Below are 22,204 nucleotides of genomic sequence, written 5' to 3'. Positions count from 1 at the left end.
TTATTTCTCTCAAATTTGGTGCACAAATTTGTTTACACACCTGTTTTACATACCTTTGCCAAGATAATCCATGCACCTGACAGGTGTGGCATATCAAGAAGCTGATTAAACAGCATGATCATTACACAGGTGCACCTTGTGCTGGGGGAAATATATGGCCACTAAATTGTGTGGTTTTGTCACACAATACAATGCCACAGATGTCTCAACTTTTGCGGAAGCATGCAATTGGCATGCTTCTGCAGGAATGTCCACCAGAGCTGTTTCCCAAGAATAAAATGTTAATTTATCTACCATAAGCCGCCACCAACGTTGTTTTAGAGAATTTGGCAGTACGTCCAACCGGATACTGACTGGATTTCTGATCCATGGCCCTACTTTCTTGGGGGGGTATCTATGACCAACAGATGCATATCTGTTTTCCCAGTGATATGAAATCGATAGATTAGGGCCTAATTAACTGATTGTCTTATATGAACAGTAACTCAATAAAATCTTTGAATTTGTTGTGTTTATATTTTTGTTCAGAGTACATGCAGGGTTCAAATAACCAGGAACAATACACTGAAACCTCTGACAGCCTGGTGTCTCTTATTGCAGCTACATTGATCTGAAGATCTGCTATCCCATATTGTTAATTGACATGCTTGGATAAGGGGTGGTGTGAGCGCAAGACAGAGGAAGATAGTAATTGTATGTAAAGAGTGTAAGAGGGTGATTGGGTTTCTTGTGATAAACATTCATTTCACTCGCTCAACTCCTGTAACTGTGGTGGAAAAACCTTGCACACCCCAGAGATACCTAGGAACATACATCACGCCTCTCCACCCCCTTACCTCTCCTCTCTTTTCCTAGCCTCCATATCCCTCTACTTCCCCCCGACTCTCTGAAGTCAGCTCCCTCTCTCCATATCCCCTGCTCTCTCTCTCTCACTCTCTCCACACTGATCTATGACGCTGAGCTGACATAGCCGCGTGGTGAAGCTGTCATCTTTCTCCTCGGAAAGTGTTTTTCTATCGACTGCTGCTTCCAGAGCTGCCTGCCTGCCTGCGTGTGAGGATTAGAGCCGTCTCCGTTACTTCTCTCCTCTCTCCTCTCTCTACGCGCCAACCTGACATTCCTCCACACGTCTCAACCATTGGCTTCATTTATCTCCCTCACTCTCTTTCCACTGCTCGCTTTACTGTTACACTGTACTCGTGCCTCTCTCACACTCACACACGCTCTCTCATTCTCTCACTCTCCATCCCCTGCGCTCATACCTCTGGACTGGTGTGCTTTCCTCTCCTGCATGGACGTCTCCTCTGAGTAAACACATGGTGGTGAAAGAGCAGGCTTTCACCACCATGAACACCATCAACACCACTGTCTCCATCAGCACCATCACTACCACTATAATCAGCACCAGCTTTACCTGCAGCTGTTTCAGCCTTCAGAGAAAAATAGAGAGAGAGAGAGAGAGAGAGTATGTGTGTGAAACAGAGCAAGTGAGGGAGAGCTCCACGCTGTGTGAAGCTGCTCAGCCAGCTCTGTCCTCAAGCTGTCCTGTGCAGTGCTGTCTAAGGGGATCCTCTGGAAAAGGGACTGCACAACACTTCTACAGCTCTCTGACGATGTGATTGTGGATACAGCAACTCTGTCTGCAAGGAGACACAGTCTCTCCATCGCATGGTGGACAGACCCAAGAGAAACAGCCAACTGTCAACTAAGAACAAAGGAAAACACCCTTTATGAACATCAACTTTGGGATACCATGAATGTGTCTGCAGAGGCGCCTGGAAACTGGAACTGATGTGGATGGGACTGAGGGTGTAGCAGACAGAGTGGGACCGTCCCACTCACATCTCCCATGCTGCCCTCCCTGTGATTGGGGAGACTGCTGGGTGGAGACAGTTGTGTCCCACAGTGGAACCTACCCAGAGTGTGTGTGTGAGGAGACCCAGGTGCCAGACTGAGCCCTGAGATGTCACCCAGGACCAGGTGTGGATGTGGATGTGTGTCTGCTTGTGAACTGGCTCTGATTCTCTTCCTGCTCCTGGGAGGACCAGAGGTCAGCCTGCAGGGCAGGGCGCCAGGCAGACACAGGAACAAGGGAGGTAAGTCACACACAAGTCCAGACGGACTCTGTTGACATGTGCGTAAGAGATCGTGCTTCTGTTCTAGGCTGTGATGTTTTGAGGATTGCTGATCTGCTGTGAGTTTGTGGTGATGGTGATAAAGTCAGTCAATTGGGAGCAGTGGATCCCTTTTCCATCTCCCTCTGATTAGAATTGTTCTGTATCACACCAAAGGCATGAATATGAGCCGATGGTCTATGTTTCCTTTCCTATCTCTCTGGCACTAGTTTCTGTTTATTGAACTGTGTTAAAGAGGTTAGTAAGAACATTTGGAGGGGTGTGTGGGAAAGCCCTGGTGTCCATGGTTCTGATTATAGTTTTGGACCACTGCTTTGTACCAAGTTCAAGGATTGCTATTGCCAGTTTGTCCTTGAATGATTTCAAAGTCTGTACTTGAGCCATTTTGATTCCATAGCAGATGTTGCATAGTGCAGTGGTTTTGCATGATATTCTCTGAGGTGAGTAGGGTGGACTCTATCTCTTTCAGTCCCTGTGTGTGGCCGTAGCTCCCATGATGCTGGAGTACAGAGGTCTGGCCTGGCAGAGAGAACTTAATGGGTAACACCCATGTGACTGTGCCATGTCATGATAGGGACCATGCAGAACAGATGCATTAATGAGAGGCCACACATCTCCCAGCTAACCCCTGGGTCTCTGCCTTGTCTGGTGTCACCTTCCCCAGGGCCACCCCTTTCGCCCTGTGTGGTGCTGCTGATATGGCTTGGACTGCCTCCCTATCACTGTGCCCAATGGCTGAGCAGGGGTGGCAGTGACCCATCCTACCCAGCACCTCTCATCCACCTCACTACCTAATCCTGTTTGATGGATTAATGCTCCTCTCTTATCTCCCTGTTGGCGCTACCCCCCCCCCCCCCCCCCCCCCCCCCCCACCTCCCTCCTTTGCCTGGCAGCACAGTGCAGTGCCCGCCTTCAAAGGGCCAGTGATGGAACTCACTCTGATCCCCTAAACCAAATGTTCTGTCTGTTTCCTCTTTTTCCTCCCTCTCTTCTTCATGTCCCCCCTCACCCCTGCACTCATCCCTCTGCTGGTAGGAGATTAATGTGTATTTAGATGACATTGTTATCCAGGGTGACTTACAAAGCGTTTCTGCAAACTACTGTGTAGCACACAGGTAAATAAAAATTATGATTGCCGTGAGCCCATGGAAATACACTGAAAACACATACCCTCCAACTGCCAGGAGAACCCGGGCTTGTTGAGCAAAGTGTTCCTGAGGTGGGAACCTTCACATGTGAAACAATGTGTTTTTGGAACACTTGGGGATATTTCACATGTGGATTGTCACGTGATCACAAAACCTTTCAAATGTTCACATGTGAATATTTTTCAGATGCGATTTGACAGGTGATGCCCTGCAAACAAAAATGAGTCGTTGGGATAAAAATACAAGTGCTTGTAATGAACATACACTGTTTTTTCAACATAGATATTTGACATAGATCCATGTTGTTTGTTTATTTATACAGTACATATATTATTCACCTAGGATTTGAACACACAACCTCTTGGTTCACGGCATTATGATCTTCCTGCTACACCACCATGTGTGTGTCAATGACTCATTGCACCTGTGTTCTTACACTTTGGACTTCAAAGTAAATCTCAGCTTTGTTAAAAATACACTCGAGAAAACGATTATATTATCATGCTACAGCAGAAAGATTAGCGTATCACAAATCAGGTCAAATCCCAGGTGGGCTCATGTTGAAAAGTCTCTACTAAGTGATCATGTCAAATGTAATCATATTGTCATTGATTAAAGATTTGTACATTATTTTAGCTGAACAGCATACCACTTACTCTTTAAAAAACCCATACCATTTCATTCCCTTCCAAAAACAAAGCACATGTGAAATCACATTATCACTGTTTTCACATGTTGGGCTGAACATTTCCACATGTGAAAACAAAAGAGTTGGGTAGGTTACTTTCTAAATGTAATCCGTTATAATTACTAGTTACCTGTCCAAAATTGTAATCGGTAATGTAACTTTTGGATTACCCAAACTCAGTAACATAATCTGATTACATTCCATTACTTTTAGATTACTTTCCCCTTAAGAGGCATTAGAAGACAAAAATGTATGTTACCAAATGAACAGCATCTATTGCAGGATAAATCAATGTTTACATAGCTGGCCATATTTGAACGTTACATTTTATTTATGGGTTTGTTATGTAGGCTTCTTCTAACCCATTCCTTTCTACTACATAGAATATTACAATTAAATTATATCTTTATTTAACTAGGCAAGTCAGTTAGGAACAAATTCTTATTTTCAATGACGGCCTAGTGGGTTAACTGCCTTGCTCAGGGGCAGAACAACATATTTTTACCTTGTAAGCTTGGGGATTCGATCTTGCAACCTTTAGGTTACAAGTCCAACGCTCTAACCTCTAAGCTACCTGCCGCCACATTAAAAGCCAAAGTGTATCAGAATTCCAGTCATTCCAATAAATGTTATACCTCTTGATCTTCAAGAATAGGACTTGGAAATATGCAAGTATAGATTAGCCAAATTATTTTACCTGAGCATGAGCCCAAAACTAAGGATTTATTAGCCAGCCCTACTCTGTTGTCATGGAGGACTGATTGGGTTCATTGATTCAAGTTGAATAAAAGCTGCCCTCATGGAATGGCATGCTATGAGCACTACTGAAAAGTGATATTTTCATGTGAAAAATGAATGCCATATGCTGCACTTGCTATAGGCCTATTGTTACCCTTGTAGTTGGTGACACTTTGAGATCTTGATAATATGCAGCTGTTTAAAGGGCAAATCCACAGATGAAACAATAACAAAACGGTCGCCCCGCCTCTGGTTTGGTAAAAATCTGATGGATGGGCCTGGAGACATGTAACCACTCTCGGATTAATAGACAGAGCTGTGGATGCAAGGACCGACCATCCACGATATGCAAATGAATGTTATAACCACATTATGAAGCTATACAGTGTGTGTTTATATTTACAGTGTTTACAAACATAGGAGTAAAACAAGCTTTCATTTTTAGGTTGTCATGGATTGTGACAGTTTAACTAACCTCATGAGGCATTTCTAAGTTACAGTGGGGCAAGAAAGTACTTAGTCAGCCACCAATTGTGCAAGTTCTCCCACTTAAAAAGATGAGAGAGGCATGTAATTTTCATCATAGGTACACTTCAACTATGACAGACAAAATGAGAAGAAAAAAAATCCAGAAAATCATATTGTAGGATTTTTAATGAATTTATTGGCAAATTATAGTGGAAAATAAGTATTTGGTCAATAACAAAAGTTCATCTCAATACTTTGTTATATACCCTTTGTTGGCAATGACAGAGGTCAAATGTTTTCTGTCAGTCCTCACAATTTTTTCACACACTATTGCTGGTATTTTGGCCCATTCCTCCATGCAGATCTCCTCTAGAGCAGTGATGTTTTGGGGCTGTTGCTGGGCAACACGGACTTTCAACTCCCTCCAAAGATTTTCTATGGGGTTGAGATCTGGAGACTGGCTAGGCCACTCCAGGTCCTTGAAATGCTTCTTACGAAGCCACTCCTTCGTTGTCCGGGCGGTGTGTTTGGGATCATTGTCATGCTGAAAGACCCAGCCACGTTTCATCTTCAATGCCCTTGCTGATGGAAGGAGGTTTACACTCAAAATCTCACGATACACGGCCCCATTCATTCTTTCCTTTACACGGATCAGTCGTCCTGGTCCCTTTGCAGAAAAACAGCCCCAAAGCATGATGTTTCCACCCCCATGCTTCACAGTAGGTATGGTGTTCTTTGGATGCAACTCAGCATTCTTTGTCCTCCAAACACGACGAGTTGAGTTTTTACCAAAAAGTTCTATTTTGGTTTCATCTGACCATATGACATTCTCCCAATCTTCTTCTGGATCATCCAAATGCTCTCTAGCAAACTTCAGACGGGCCTGGACATGTACTGGCTTAAGCAGGGGGACACTTCTGGCACTGCAGGATTTGAGTCCCTGGTGGCGTAGTGTGTTACTGATGGTAGGCTTTGTTACTTTGGTCCCAGATCTCTGCAGGTCATTCACTAGGTCCCCCTGTGTGGTTCTTGTATTTTTGCTCACCGTTCTTGTGATAATTTTGACCCCACGGGGTGAGATCTTGCTTGGAGCCCCAGATTGAGGGAGATTATCAGTGGTCTTGTATGTCTTCCATTTCCTAGTAATTGCTCCCACAGTTGATTTCTTCAAACCAAGCTGTATACCTATTGCAGATGCAGTCTTCCCAGCCTGGTGCAGGTCTACAATTTTGTTTCTGGTGTCCTTTGACAGCTCTTTGGTCTTGGCCATAATGGAGTTTGGAGTGTGACTGTTTGAGGTTGTGGACAGGTGTCTTTTATACTGATAACAAGTTCAAACAGGTGCCATTAATACAGGTAACGAGTGGAGGACAGAGGAGCCTCTTAAAGAAGAAGTTACAGGTCTGTGAGAGCCATAACTCTTGCTTGTTTGTAGGTGACCAAATACTTATTTTCCACCATAATTTGCAAATAAATTCATTAAAAATCCTACAATGCGATTTTCTGGATTTGTTTTTCTCATTTTGTCTGTCATAGTTGAAGTGTACCTATGATGAAAATTACAGGCCTCTCTCATCTTTTTTAGTGGGAGAACTTGCACAACTGGTGGCTGACTAAATACCTTTTTGCACCACTGTATATTCTTCAAGAATCAATGGAAACATAAGCTACCATTCAACATTTTGCGGTCACTTAGAAATGTACTCGTTTTTGAAAGATAAGCACATTTTTGTCCATTAAAATAACATAAAATTGATCGGAAATACAGTGTAGACATTGCTAATGTTGTAATTGACTGTTGGAAAGTTGGAGGCCATTTATCAGAAACCATCACTCCTGTGTTCCAATGGCAAGTTGTGTTAGCTAATCCAAGTTTATCATTTTAAAAGGCTTATTGATCATTAGAAAACTATTTTGCAATTATGTTAGCACAGCTGAAAACTGTTGTCCTGATTAAAGAAGCAATAAAACTGGCCTTCTTTAGACAAGTTGAGTATCTGGAGCAACAGCATTTGTGGGTTTGATTACAGGCTCAAAATGGCCAGAAACAAAGACTTTCTTCTGAAATTCGTCAGTCTATTCTTGTTCTGAGAAATGAAGGCTATTCCATGCAAGAAATTGCCAAGAAACTGAAGAACTCGTACAACGCTGTGTGCTACTCCCTTCACAGAACAGAGCAAACTTGCTCTTACCAGAATAGAAAGAGGAGTGGGAGGCCCCAGTGCACAAATGAGGAAGAGGACAAGTACATTAGAGTGTCTAGTTTGAGAAACAGATGCCTCACAAGTCCTCAACTGACAGCTTCATTAAATAGTACCCGCAAAACACCAGTCTCCACGTCAACAGTGAAGAGGTGACTCCTCGATGCTGGCCTTCTAGGCAGAGTTCCTCTGTCCAGTGTCTGTGTTCTTTTGCCCATCTTAATCTTTTCTTTTTATTTGCCAGACTGAGATATGGCTTTTTCTTTGCAACTCTGCCTAGAAGGCCAGCATCCCGGAGTCATCCTTTGACTGTTGACATTAAGACTGGTGTTTTGTGGGTAGTATTTAATGAATCAGCACCATTGATTCTTGAAGAAAATAACTTAGATAGAAGTTAGTTCATGAGGTTGTTTCATCCATTTTGGACTTTTGGATTATATATATAATTTAAATATAAATATTAATGTAGCAATCACCCCTTTAAGTCTATCACAAGTTTGCGAGCTTGAGCATATGACCATTAGGCCTCTGGATTTATTTTTATCAGCATAAATTAGATTCGGCAATAAAAGCCCTGCTTTTATTCCACAGGCTGGGAACAGCACTATGCAGCTGTTGCAAGAGCTCATTTTCACTGGTTGTCCACTGGTTTCAAAAACAATGATTGATAGGCAGCTTAAACTTCTTGAATTCAACCTTTATTGGGTTCAAATACACATTCAGATTTATGACCAGCCATCACAACAACCACAATCCATCCGTAAGGCGCAAATAGCTAAAGGAGAGAGCAGTACTGTGATTCACATCAACGCGCTATGTAGATATCAATAATAAGTGACATCCGTATCACCGTAGACCTTTAAGCGTTTATTCAAGTTGAATAATCTTTGAATGCTGACAGCAGTCACCCCATTGGAAGACATACCTTGGACAGTAGCCTACAAAAACCTATTCCTGCTCTTTTCCTACGATCCATCAAACACATCTGATGTGTCATCATAGTGTTCTCTGACTTGTGGTCAGACTCGCTCAGGTGGAACAAACTTAAACGAGACTTTTTCAATGCTGATTTGAATGTCATTGAGAAAATAGAGAAGTGTCAAATGTTTTTTTTTTGTAAACATCCTTTCTGAATTTAAAAGTAATCTTTGAAGTAATCCTTTACTTTTTCAAAAGCATCAGTAATCTCATTACAATATTTTTGCTCAATATTTTTCCTATTACAGATTACAGTTAGCGTTTTTTTTGTAATCCGTTACTCCCCAACCCTGTTCACATGTGAAACCATATGTTCGTATGTATTAAATGTAGAGTTCACATCTTAACACCACCTGTTCACAAGTGAGGAGAAAAACATATTTTCACCTCACATGTGAAAATGCAATTTCGATTTAGATAAAAAATGACATTTTGCCTTAACTTGACATAAGATGAAGTGAAATGAATGTGGTTTTTCTGTAAGGGACACCGGTGGAAGCCTGTCCTCGGCTAACAGCAGATCCCCCTTCTGCTCCCCTTGCCCCCCCAGAGACTGGCTTACTGGGGGGGGGGGGGGGGGCTACATGGAGGGAGAGGGAGACAGGAAGAGAGAGGGGGGCGAGGTGAGAAAGGAAGAGTTAGGACGTGGGAACAACATCACTACATGGTGATGACTGTAACAACATAGATATGAAATAGGATGATCTGAATCATGAAGAGGTTTGCATAAATCATCCAAGTCAATAGGAGATTTTTGCATGAAACTTGTGTTTGTTAGCGATTTCGAGTCCTAAGTATGCACATAATGCAAAATTTGTGAATAATGTATAGTTAAGTGTTTTGATATTGTTCTCTGTGCAGTCTCTAAAGCACTGATATTTTGATCTGACATAAAAGCAGTTAAGACCTGGGAAGGATTTTCAATTTGAGTAATGCAACGATAAATCGTTGTTATTATATATTATGGGAAATATCTGTCAGTGAATAATAATTTCCATTGCGTAGCATGACATTTGTATTCCATATACCTGAGCAGGATGTGGTATCAAGGCAGTGGAATCGAACCCTACTGTATCTCAGTCCATATATTTCTCTACCACTCTGTTAGAGTCTGGCCTGGAGGGCAGCTTTACAAACATGCTTGCCAACAGTAGATGAGGGCCAAACGGAATCTCCCCTGATCTCCTCTGATGTTTTAAAATCATAAACAGTGGTATTCTTTCTGAGTAATTCTATTAATACAGTACATTTATAGAACTCCTGCCAACATTGGAGATGAAATAGTAGAACTTCTCATTTAGTGTTCACTTTGTTGACCGGCTGGATGTGGAGATGCTCTGGTGCAGTTCCATGCTCTGTGCTAGAGTATGATGAGCATGATGTAGTAACACTATGCCAAGCTCCATCTTCACTGTGCTCCTTTATGGCCGTCGTGATAGGAGACGTTGTTATGAGTTAAGAGCCAATCTGACCCCGGTGTGATGACCTGGCCCTTCCCTCGGGAGGGTCTCATGGCTAGCAGAGTCCAGTTATCAGAGTAACATGATGGGATTGACTAGTTAGCCATACCTTTCTCTCACCTCCTCAACCCCATCCTCCCTTATCCCTCCAACTCCTGGTAATCCTAATGTTACAGCTGCCAGAAACAAATAGAGCACACAAAGCCAAAAAGCATCATTCTCTGTTCTTGGATCTGAATCAACTCAACCACAAAAGAGAAGAAAAAGCGAGAAAAATACTGTTCATGACCCATCCAGAAACATTGGGCGAAAAATTGAAAGGTGGAAGAGTGACGTCAAAATGGCTACTGGTCTCATGGACTGGTAACGTTAGGTAAGTGTGGGGTTGTGTATTTAGCCTGCTAGCTACATTAGCTGCTAAGAAATGTTCAAGCTAGCTAACAAGGCTACTTAGCTAGCTAGAATATTCTGTATTCGGACTGTTTTGTACTCAAAGGAATCTAACGATAGCATCTTGTAGCCTCAATTTCAACTAGCATTAGCTAGCTAAAGCTAGATATGCAAATTCTTGATATTATAGTGAGTTTAGTTTCTAGATGATAATGCTAGCTAGCTAGGTGGTCGACAGCATTTTCATTCCTGGACCACCCCAAAATATGCACATAGCTATAACATTCGGTACACATTCGGTACACACACACAAGTATTTCTCAGGGAGATACTGGTGGAGACAGTCTGAGACAGTCTGTCATCACTTCCTGCTCATCCACCTCTCCAACTCCCACTCATCCTCCTCACCAACACTGTCATCGCTCAGCTGTGGCTGTTAATTAGCCCCCTCTGCCCAGTCTGTGTGTAGGCCTAATGAGGATGGACAGGTCTCAGATCAGTAGAAGTGACAGTTAGGGACTGCCGGGTGTGTATGTTCGACATTACTGCCCGCGATCCATGCCTCCATGTCCATCATGTCCTCACTGACCTCACTAAACAAATAGCCCCAGTGGTTGGCTAGCTGCTCAGTGACATGCTCTTTGTGTAATATTATTCAAACTGTGGAGGCAGCATGGCTGATGGCCTTTACTATTCACACTGATGTGACAGTGGCAGCAGATAATTATGACATGACATCAAAACAGAACTGTTTGTGTGTGCATGTATTTCCTGTTTTGGTGGCCCATTTTTCTGCCCCGCTGCTGACATGATATGACATGTGCTACTCATCTTGCATAAATCACTGTAAAGGACTAGAATATGATGTGAGGCTGTGCCAGTGCCATCAGAGGCTTGTTCTGTTGAAGGTTGTAGTTCTGCACACCTGGTGTTGTCCATGGTCTAGAGCAGAGTGAATCATGTCTAGCGGATATCCATTTTCCTCTGTGTCACCCATTCCACTCAAACTCATTGAGCACATCTGTCACCATATCTATGATTAGTCAACAACCTAAGATCTTACCCAATCAGATGTGGCTTGAATGACCAAAATTCAACCAACATGGCCGATCCAAGAGAAGTAGGTTCCATAACTTTAGCCTCAGACATACTGTTCTTCAGCATCTGCTTTGAGACCAGCAGAGGTCGGGTGAGCAGGGCTAAAGCATGTTGAGGGTAAAACATGAAGATGAAGGTGTCTATTATTCCATGCAGGGTTGTAATCTGGCTGTCGTCAGGGTAACCTTGACCATCCTAATGGAGGACCTCTAAATGAGGGACTAACTCTCACAGCCCCGCTACACGTTGTCAGGCCACATTTGTCTGCGACTCGCCTCCTCAGCCACAACCTTATCATGTTGCATCGCCCAGTTTATTGTCTGCTTCATCATACTCAGATTGTCTGTGCGCACAGGCCCCTATCTCTGAATATGTAATGGCGGGGACTGGTTCCCTCTCTACAACTTATGCAAGGAATGTCAATGAGACCCGGACCTCTTCGAGGATGGCCCCAGTAGTATCTGTCCCAGCATGCCATGCTCTGCTATCCAACTGTGAAAAGAAAGCAGGCTCAGGCACTAAGATAGGGCTCTACCTGTGCAGAGTACATGCCCCTTTGCCCTTCCCGTCTCCAAAGTGCCAATTTGGGTGGTGGTAGAATTTCCCCACATTTCTTTTGGGGGGGGTATACATATTTTGTCATTGTTGTTCTGGACCCACTGCCCTCTACTGCCCGCAAGTCTACATGACATATTCAAGTTCGCCACCCGCCACCCTGTCCATTGGTTGCGCCTGTTGATCTGCCCTGTACAGTGCTCGTGAGCACCCAGTTGTGCCTGTTTCCAATCTGCTTGAGAGCTGCGGTCACCGGCCGTGTGTATGTAGCTAGCAACCTAGTTAAAATATTAACAGTACTGCCACAGCAGCATAACATTTGATAACGCTTGATTTAGACGACATCTTTATCAATATTCGGTCTGGCTGGCTTAGAGAGGCAGAAAGACATAGAGAGGACCAGTCATTGCAGCAGCAACACAGGTAGTTTAGACTATAGCTAACCACCATACACTAAAATATCCACTCAAGACACTAGCATGACAGCCACATATCATGAGTTAGAAGATTAGGAATATTCTACTATCTGATGAGAGTTAGTTAACTTGCAGATTTACATCAGTCATCAACATCAATGATCAGCTGATAGCCCAACTTCTTTTCCTTATGTCAATCATGTGTTTAGGAGACACTGTAATTAGCTTTCGTATCATTTATGATGATCAATGAGTGTGTTGTTGCCTAAATAAATAGGGCTATGCTCAAAAATGTTTTTGTTTTTTGTAACAGAGGCATTTGGTATGTTATGAATTTTGAGATATGAATTACGAAAGTCCTTTATGAAAGAGAGAGAGAGAGAGAGAGAGATTTCTCACTACAGTTTTCCTTGACACAATCTCTATTTCTGTCTTGAGAAGATGACTCACGTAGGAGCCACTGATGTGATGGTATGGTATAGACAACTTCACCTTCACTGATATGATAAGGATGTTTTTATTTTGCCACATTACAGCACCCCAGAATTGCTCTGCACATTATGCTAAATCATTCACAAAACATTTGGACATAGCACTCCCAGTCTTAGAGCCTGTGCCAGTGTACTACCAAATTCAAAACAAAGAGCATTCTTCATGATGTGAGGATGGAACAAACACTGTATCGTAATCGGCTCATTCAAAAGTACCGCGTTGAACCATTTTCCAAGTGAAATGAGCTTCTTAGGCACGCTAAGAAAATGAGTTTTCTTTGGAAAACATTCAGTGGAGATACAAAAGAATTAGGCTAATTCCGAATTTGCAGGCATAAGCTTTTCTGTTTTTCTCTTTTCTTTTGAAGCCTAAATTGTCTGCCATTCCTACTTCGACATGCCAATGCAGGGAGAATGTGAGGGTAAAGCAGGAGAGACAGCATGACTTGGTGTATGTGCGCCATTGTTTTTTCTTCAATATTTTCCGTTTAAGCAGTGAGCAGACTCCATGGCCAACATATACAGTCCTATTTTATGGATTAGGCAATGGGTCTTGAGGGCATGACTGGCTACTGAAGCATAAGAAGTGTCAAAAGTGTCAGTCTTTTTTTGTGGCTCGTTTGGCTAAAAACATACAAACGATTCGCTGTGGAAACAAAATCCAGTCGTTCCTGCCAAACACATTTAATGCTTCATGGTTTATGTATGCATCTTTTTGTTTCCAAACTGGGCTTCGAACGAAAATGAAATAGCTTTTTGCTTTAAAAATGTATTTGGATTACAGTTATACAATCATGATTAGTCACATCGTTGTCATATTTGGCTATGACATCAGAGTGGTGGCATGTTGTTGTCAATCTAAGACAAAGTCACTCGAAGTGTTGTTGCCCATGACCCTTGTTTGACCATCCAGTAATTGGAGTAGTGTTCTACTGACTACTGTGTCTTGCTCTTGTCTATATGTTTGAGAATCATTTTCAGTTTCTCATGCACTAGCTTTTTCCTCCTTGTGTGTCAACATACAGTATATACATGTATATCCATATTCATGATGATGTGAATAGAACGGCATCTGCTCATCCACTCCCATGCCGTGGTTCCTGCTTGAAATGCTAAGCAGTGTGTTGTGAGCTCAGCCTGTCATCATCAGGGGGGAATTACGGAGACTACAGTCCACGGGAGTTTAGTGGCACCTGTATTGGGGAGGTGGTAATAGCTGGAGAGGAATAGGTTGAATGGTATCAAATACATCAAACACAAGGTATCCATGTGTTTGGGGACATTCCATTCACTCCATTTCGGCCATTATTATGAGCCATTCTCCCCTCAGCAGCCTCTACTGCTAGAGGCAGCCCACTGGCAAAGGTGTAATGTTAAATAGGTCATCGTGTTTGAAGATGAATATTTCATGGAGCATACAGGGAGATGACCCCTGAGCTCAGCAGAGAGCCTGCCAGGCAGCCAGCTCCCTCTGCTCTGCTTTATGGAGTCTCCTGTTTGTATTGAGTATTGTACAATGGTAGTGATAATTAAGAGGAAGTTGCTGCTATTCAAGACAGGGTTCAGATTACTGGTGAACTCTCTCTACTAGCTGGACTGTGGACGCCTAATTAACCAATTTATTTGAAAGCAGAGAATTCCAAATGATTCTGTACGTTTCTTATGTTATGTATTCATTTGTGGTTGTCCATCACACATTTTAAATGATTTGTTACGAATTAAAATGTGTATTATGTGTTACAAATTTTCAAAATGTACAATATGTTACGGATTCTAGCTAGGTGACTAACTTTAGCTAGGATAGGGGTACGGATTGAGGGTTAGGGTTGTGTTTAGGAGTTAGGTTAATGTTTAAGGTTAGGGTTAGGGGGATGGTTAGTTAAAAGGGTTAAGGTTAGGGGGAAGGGGAAGTAGTTACAAAGTAGCTTTGGGTTGGTAGACGTTTGCGCTATACACCAACCCAACCACCCTACTTTAGTTTTTGCTTCAAGTAGCCACTTGTCTCATGTAACCATATGAAACGTAACATAACGTACTAAATGGAGTATCTCTGAATTACAGAATAATACAAAATGCTCTGAGACCAGGTTGCTACTCAAGGTGAGTCATGGATTGGCTGTGTGGGACATATTGTTCCCCCTTACCCAACTATTTTCCACTCATGTATACACTGGACCATAAAAATGCTGCAAGCATAAACACATGACCATGAATGTAGCACAATACAGTGTGAAGAATGATGTATTGTGCACAACTCTGTGTGTGTGAATGCGTGCATGCATATGCATGTCTGTATGCAACACTACATCCAACTCTGCTCACAACACACAGCCAGAACGCTGAAGTGGATTCACATAAATATACAACAGCTTTTGCATCCGATCCCCTCTAGAATGGAGGAGGCATAACCTGTGAACTGTAGTCCATATTCTTCCAGGCAAGTGAGGCCAGTGATAACGCCTGGAAGGGAGGGAGACAATCAGGGTTGATCTGAATCAGCAGCAGCCAAGTTAAACACAATTACCCAGTCCACCAGGGAGATCCACCGAGGTACACTGTAATTATGTTCCTGTGTTTGAATTAACAGGCCTCTGGTAAAGAGAGAGAGATTGTCCATCCAAGAGACTATTTCTGAACACATAATGGAGGGAGAGTGAGAGAAATCAGGATGATATTGTGTTGTAGAGTTCAAACTAAATGCTCTGATTGGTCAATGTTATGCCCAACAATGGCCTGCTATGTCTGACAATAACTGACAAAAGAATAGTGACTAGATGCTTATTAGAGCTTACTAAACAAATAGAGGACTGCTGCTAAACCAGGAATCCATTCAGCCAGAGCTTCAGGTCTTAAAATGACAGTGAATATGTTTTTCCTCTAATTTAAGACTGTACATTATGAAATGGAATCGCTGTCCTCTCTCTCTCCTCTCTCCATCACAGTCCTTGTCTTTTCATGGACGCATACAGTAGCATAGGTTTGATATCAGAACATCTTCTCCACCGGTAAACTTACGGTCTCTCCACTCTTTACCTGTTAAGTGGAAGGCTGGCATAGAGCAGAACCTCTATAGGAAGATGAAGAGCAGGTAAAGCTTTAATGCTTATCTCCATTTTCTCATTAGAATGGGACTACTGTAAGTAAATGCCGTACGTTTTAGCTGTAAGCTTCTAAAGAGATAAATATGGAGATATCACAATGAACCCCCTCTCACATCCCAACCCCCTCTACTCCCTTCACCAATCCTGGCACTTAGTATGTGTTCTACATACCCTAATCTGTACCATACTCACGGTGGTGCCTTAAGTGCTGACCCACATTGACTGAGGGGGAGAGGGTGTCCACACGTTTCCTCGTCTCTGCCATGTCTGAGCTAGACTTTAATATTGTGGTGCTTTTGTTCTGCTCTCTTCAAGGGAAAAGAGAGGTAGAGATGTTCCATGGCTGCAGTAGTAGAGAGGCACAAACTACCAGGTGAACTGGACTTTATGTGAAATAAGAGCAGCTGTTTAACAAAACACGCCTGACTCTCTGACCGACGAGGCCAATATGTTTCCATAAAGTTTTCTCACACCATGCCAGCGTGATTCAGAGTGTACTTCAGTTTTCTGATTCGTATTATACATGCGTAATGGCCCCCATTCATCTCTAAAACAACGTGTCAATGAGCTGTTGCTGCCTTGCTGAGCGGAGTTCTCTATGGGCGGTCTGTGTGGTGTGGTATACTGTGGTGTGGTATATTTGTGATGTGGTATACTGTGGTGTGGCATATGGTGGTGTGGTATACGGTGGTGTGGTATACTATGGTGTGGTATACTGTGATGTGGTTTACTGTGGTGTGGCATATGGTGGTGTGGTATACAGTGGTGTGGTATACTGTGGTGTGGTATACCGTGATGTGGTATACTATGGTGTGGTATACTCAAATCAAATCAAATTTTATTTGTCACATACACATGGTTAGCAGCTGTTAATGCGAGTGTAGCGAAATGCTTGTGCTTCTAGTTCCGACAATGCAGTAATAACCAACAAGTAATCTAGCTAACAATTCCAAAACTACTACCTTATAGACACAATTGTAAGGGGATAAAGAATATGTACATAAAGATGTATGTACAGAGCGGCATAGGCAAGCTACAGTAGATGGTATTGAGTACAGTATATACATATGAGATGAGTATGTAAACAAAGTGGCATAGTTAAAGTGGCTAGTGATACATGTATTACATAAAGATGCAGTAGATGATATAGAGTACAGTATATACGTATACATATGAAATGAATAATGTAGGGTATGTAAACATTATATTAGGTAACATTGTTTAAAGTGGCTAGTGATATATTTTACATCATTTCCCATCAATTTCCATTATTAAAGTGGCTGGAGTTGAGTCAGTGTATTGGCAGCAGCCACTCAATGTTAGTGGTGGCTGTTTAACATACTGTGATGTGGTTTACTGTGGTGTGGCATACTGTGATGTGGTATACTATGGTGTGGTATACGGTGGTGTGGTATACTATGGTGTGGTATACGGTGGTGTGGTATACTATGGTGGTATACTGTGATGTGGTATACTATGGTGTGGTATACTGTGATGTGGTATAATATGGTGTGGTATACGGTGGTGTGGTATACTATGGTGTGGTATACTGTGATGTGGTTTACTATGGTGTGGTATACTGTGATGTGGTATACTATGGTGTGGTATACGGTGGTGTGGTATACTATGGTGTGGTATACGGTGGTGTGGTATACTATGGTGGTATACTGTGATGTGGTATACTATGGTGTGGTATACTGTGATGTGGTATAATATGGTGTGGTATACGGTGGTGTGGTATACTATGGTGGTATACTGTGATGTGGTATACTATGGTGTGGTATACTGTGATGTGGTATACTATGGTGTGGTATACTGTGATGTGGCATACTATGGTGTGGTATACTGTGATGTGGTATACTATGGTGTGGTATACTGTGATGTGGTATACTATGGTGTGGTATACTGTGATGTGGTATACTATGGTGTGGTATACTGTGATGTGGTTTACTGTGGTGTGGCATACTGTGATGTGGCAGATGGTGGTGTGGTATACGGTGGTGTGGTATACTGTGATGTGGCAGATGGTGGTGTGGTATACGGTGGTGTGGTATACTATGGTGTGGTATACTGTGATGTGGTATACTATGGTGTGGTATACTATGGTGTGGTATACTGTGATGTGGTTTACTGTGGTGTGGCATACTGTGATGTGGCAGATGGTGGTGTGGTATACAGTGGTGTGGTATACTGTGTTGTGGTATACTGTGAGGTGGTATACTATGGTGTGGTATACCGTGATGTGGTATACTATGGTGTGATATACTGTGGTGTGATATGCAGTCATGTGGTACAGTATACTGTGGTGTGGTATACTGTGGTGTGGTATACTGTGGTGTGGTATACTGTGATGTGGTTTACTGTGGTGTGGTATACCGTGATGTGGTATACTATGGTGTGATATACTGTGGTGTGATATGCAGTCATGCGGTACAGTATACTGTGATGTGGTATACTATGGTGTGGTATACCGTGATGTGGTATACTATGGTGTGATATACTGTGGTGTGATATGCAGTCATGTGGTACAGTATACTGTGGTGTGGTATACTGTGGTGTGGTATACTGTGATGTGGTTTACTGTGGTGTGGTATACTGATGTGGTATACTATGGTGTGGTATACTGATGTGGTATACTATGGTGTGGTATACTGTGGTGTGGTATACTTTGGTGTGAAGGTGAGTCTTCTGCAGACCTGTGGGGATGACTGAAATGTTCCATAGCTTAAATAAAAAGAAGAGAGAAGGGATCTAGAGCAATGCTCAGAGGGCTGAGAGGGCTTCTCTACCCAATTTGGGATAACAGGATCATACGTCCCAATGACATGGTTTTACCTCCCTCCCTCACAGTGTAAATGACTACCGCCCTATAGCCCTCACAGCGTTAGCCATGAAGTGCTTTGAAAGGCTGGTCATGGCTCACATCAACACCATCATCCTGGAAACCCTATACCCAGTCCAATTTGCATACTGCCCCAACAGATCTACAGATGAAGCAATCTCAATCGCACTCCACACTGCCCCTTCCCACCTGGACAAAAGGAACACCTGTGAGATAATGCTGTTCATTGACTACAGCTCAGCGTTCGACACCATATTGCCCACAAAGCTCATCACTAAGCTAAGGAACCCACGACTGCGTGGCCAAGCACGACTCCAACACCATCATTATGTTTGCTAACGACACAGCAGTGGTAGGACTGATCACCAACAACGATGAGACAGCCTATAGGGAGGAGGTCAGAGACCTGGCAGTGTGGTGCCTGGAAAACAACCTCTCCCTTAACATGAGCAAGTCAAAGGAGCTAATTGTGGACTACAGTAAAAGGAGAGCCGAACACGCCCCCATTCACATTGACTGGGCTGTAATGGAGTGGGTCAAGAATTTCAAGTTGCTTGGTGTCCACATCACCAACAAACTATCATGTTCCAAACACACCAAGACAGTTGTGAAGAGGGCACTGCAACACCTTTTCACCATCAGGAAGTGGGAAAAGATTTGTCATGGGTCCCCAGATCCTCCAAAAGTTCTACTGCTGCACCATCGAGAGCATCTTGACCGGTTGCATCACCGCCTGGTATGGCAACTGTTTGGCATCTGACCGTAAGGCACTACAGAGGGTAATGCGTATGGCCCAGTACATCACTGGGGTCAAGCTTCCTGCCACCCGGGACCTACATACTAGACGGTGTCAGAGGAAGGCCCCAAAAATTGTCAGACTCTAGTCATCTAAGTCATAGACTGACTCGGCATCGGTACCCCCTGTACATAGGCTCATTATGTTACTTTTAATTACATTTTTACTTTAGTTTATTTCGTAAATATTTTCTTAACTCTATTTCTTGAACTGCATTGTTGGTTAAAGTCGTGGAAGTAAACATTTCATGGTAAGGTCTACACCAGTTGTATTCGGGGCATGTGACAGATACCATTTGATTTGGTTTGCTACAGCTATGCTATCACACTACTTCTTTCCACATAAACGCCACTGCTTTGTAAAATCAATACACTCTATTCACGTTAAATAATGGATGGGGATATTTGAGTTGAACCTATTGGCCAAAGGTGATTTGCATCAGTTGCGGAATAAGTACCCAATTGTCATACTTGAGTAAAAGTAAAGAAACGCTAGTAGAAAATGACTCAAGTAAAAATGAGTCACTTGAGTAAAAGCCTAAATGTATTTTTGATGTACAGTACTTAATCAAAAGTAAATGTAATTGCTAAAATATACTTAAGTATCAAAAGCAAAAGTAAATTCTATAAATCATTTAAAATATTGTATATTAAGAAAACCAGACAGCAAAAATGTGTATAATTTGTATTTATTTAGTAACCTGCTTCAGAATGTAGTGGAGTAAAAGTAAAAGTTGACAAAAATATAAATAGTAAAGTACAGATATCCCCCCCCAAAATACATAAGTAGTATCTTCAAAGTATTTTTGACTTAGTTACTGTCACGATCGTCGTAATGACTAGACCAAGGCGCAGCGTGAGTAGAGTTCCACATGTTTTTAATAAAACCGAAACTCAGCAAAACAAAACAACGCAAACACAAACACAAACGCAAACGCAACGTGAAGCTACTGGACTGTGCACTCAGGCAACTAAATGTAAACAAGATCCTACACCAGAAAGTGGGAAAAGGGCTACCTAAATATGATCCCTAATCAGAGACAATAAACAGCTTTCTCTGATTGGGAACCATATCAGGCCAACATAGACATACAAACCCCCCTAAACCTACAAAACACCTAGACATACAAAAAAAACTAGAAAATACAAAAACTAGCGTACCCACCCTAGTCACACCCTGACCTAACCAAAATATATAGAAAACAGAGATGTCTCAAGTCAGGGTGTGACAGTTACTTTCAATGTTCCCTCTGAGCAAAGGGAACATGAGCAAATCACGGCACTGAGCAAATTGCAGGTCTTGAACATTGTGAAAATTCTGTGGAGGTTCCAGGGCGCGTTTACTATGAACACTGAGGCTGTACACAATTTAAGTTACAGTTTTAACAGTGGCCAAATAGGCTACTGTGGCTATTTGATCATAATGAATAAAATACATCCCATAACATTTTAACATGGAAATAGCTGTTCTATCATTCATCCTACAGTAACAGCCAATGTGTGGTGTTCAATGTAGGAATACATTCCATGACACTTTAAAAAAAACATACTTGACATTAACCTGTTTATCCACTTGACCTTCAGACAAGGAGGTGACGGAACATGTTTTTGTGTTGTTTGATGCAAGAAACCACTTATTACTTATTACCACTCATTACTACAAATTATGCTACCCTTTGCCTATCGGCTACTTAGCTTTTTCAAGCCTGTCTCAAAATACAAAAAATCCCCTTTTAAGACACACAAAAAAACCTCTTTACCTGACTTTCTTTCAAAGATGACTAGAATAACATCTGCTAAACACGTGTATGTGACAAATATAATTTGATTTGAAACGTACGTATTTTGTACTCTTGTAGGAAGCAATCAGTCCCCTATTGCTGACTACAAATGATCTACATTACCAGTCAAAAGTTTGGACACACCTACTCATTCAAGGGTTTTTCTTTATTTTTACTATTTTCTTTAATGTGGAATAACAGTGAAGACATCAAAACTATGAAATTACATGTAGGAACTCCTTCAAAACTGTTGGAAAAGCATTCCAGGTGAAGCTGGTTGAGATAATGTCAAGAGTGTGCAAAGCTGTCATCAAGGCAAAGGGTGGCTACTTTGAAGAATATTAGAAATAAAATAATAATAATATATAACACTTTTTTGGTTACTACATGATTCCATGTGTTTTTTCATAGTTTTGATGTATTCACTATTATTCTACAATGTATAACTGTGCTAATACCTCACTAAGTAGCAAAGGATATGAACAAAATGTGCACGCGTGGCTACATGCAGCTCTCGGCTTTGATCTCAAAACAAGTGCATCTACTCAGATCGCTCATGCTGTAAACACAGTCCAGTTCAAAGTAAATGGCACAGATCCATATATGGCAATGGTCTATTTGCATATATAAGCCTACTTTAGCTCTGATTATTCCGCACCAGTCTGTATAGAGTACGGGCTGAGTTGTGTGTGTAAGTGTAATAGAATCGCACTTTGATGCGTTCTGCCTACAGCAAAATGTCTTTCATAGTTTGTTTCAGTATGTTGCATTAAAAGCGGCTAATATTGTGTTGATTCGTTCAATTGCCACAGTAAAGGGAAATGTTGATAGTGTCAACAGGGAAAACTCTTGAACAGTGGTCACCAAACTTTTCTGAGTCAAGATCACTTTCTGAGTGAAAATGCAAGACGAGATCTAC

The 22,204-nt window shown here is 42.1% G+C and overlaps 1 protein-coding gene across 5 annotated transcripts in view; it reads left to right on the top strand.

Moving 5' to 3' along the window:
- Positions 1-1,047: 1,047 nt before the first annotated feature.
- The window catches only part of LOC110533890 (roundabout homolog 2), a 184,927-nt gene continuing 163,770 nt past the window's right edge, over positions 1,048-22,204 (top strand). For 4 of the 5 annotated variants that reach the window (XM_021618477.2, XM_021618476.2, XM_021618474.2 and 1 more), the window contains exon 1: positions 1,048-2,096. In XM_021618477.2, coding sequence (XP_021474152.2) covers positions 1,964-2,096 — 133 coding nt within the window. In that variant the 5' untranslated portion in view covers positions 1,048-1,963. The remainder of the gene's footprint in view (positions 2,097-22,204) is intronic. The other variant, XM_021618475.2, reaches the window with a different exon arrangement.

The sequence above is a fragment of the Oncorhynchus mykiss genome, chromosome 10 (assembly GCF_013265735.2).
Source record: "Oncorhynchus mykiss isolate Arlee chromosome 10, USDA_OmykA_1.1, whole genome shotgun sequence".
In the NCBI taxonomy this organism is placed as follows: domain Eukaryota; kingdom Metazoa; phylum Chordata; class Actinopteri; order Salmoniformes; family Salmonidae; genus Oncorhynchus; species Oncorhynchus mykiss.
The sequence above is the reverse complement of the archived record's forward strand: the minus strand, read 5'-3'. Positions and strand labels throughout refer to the sequence as shown.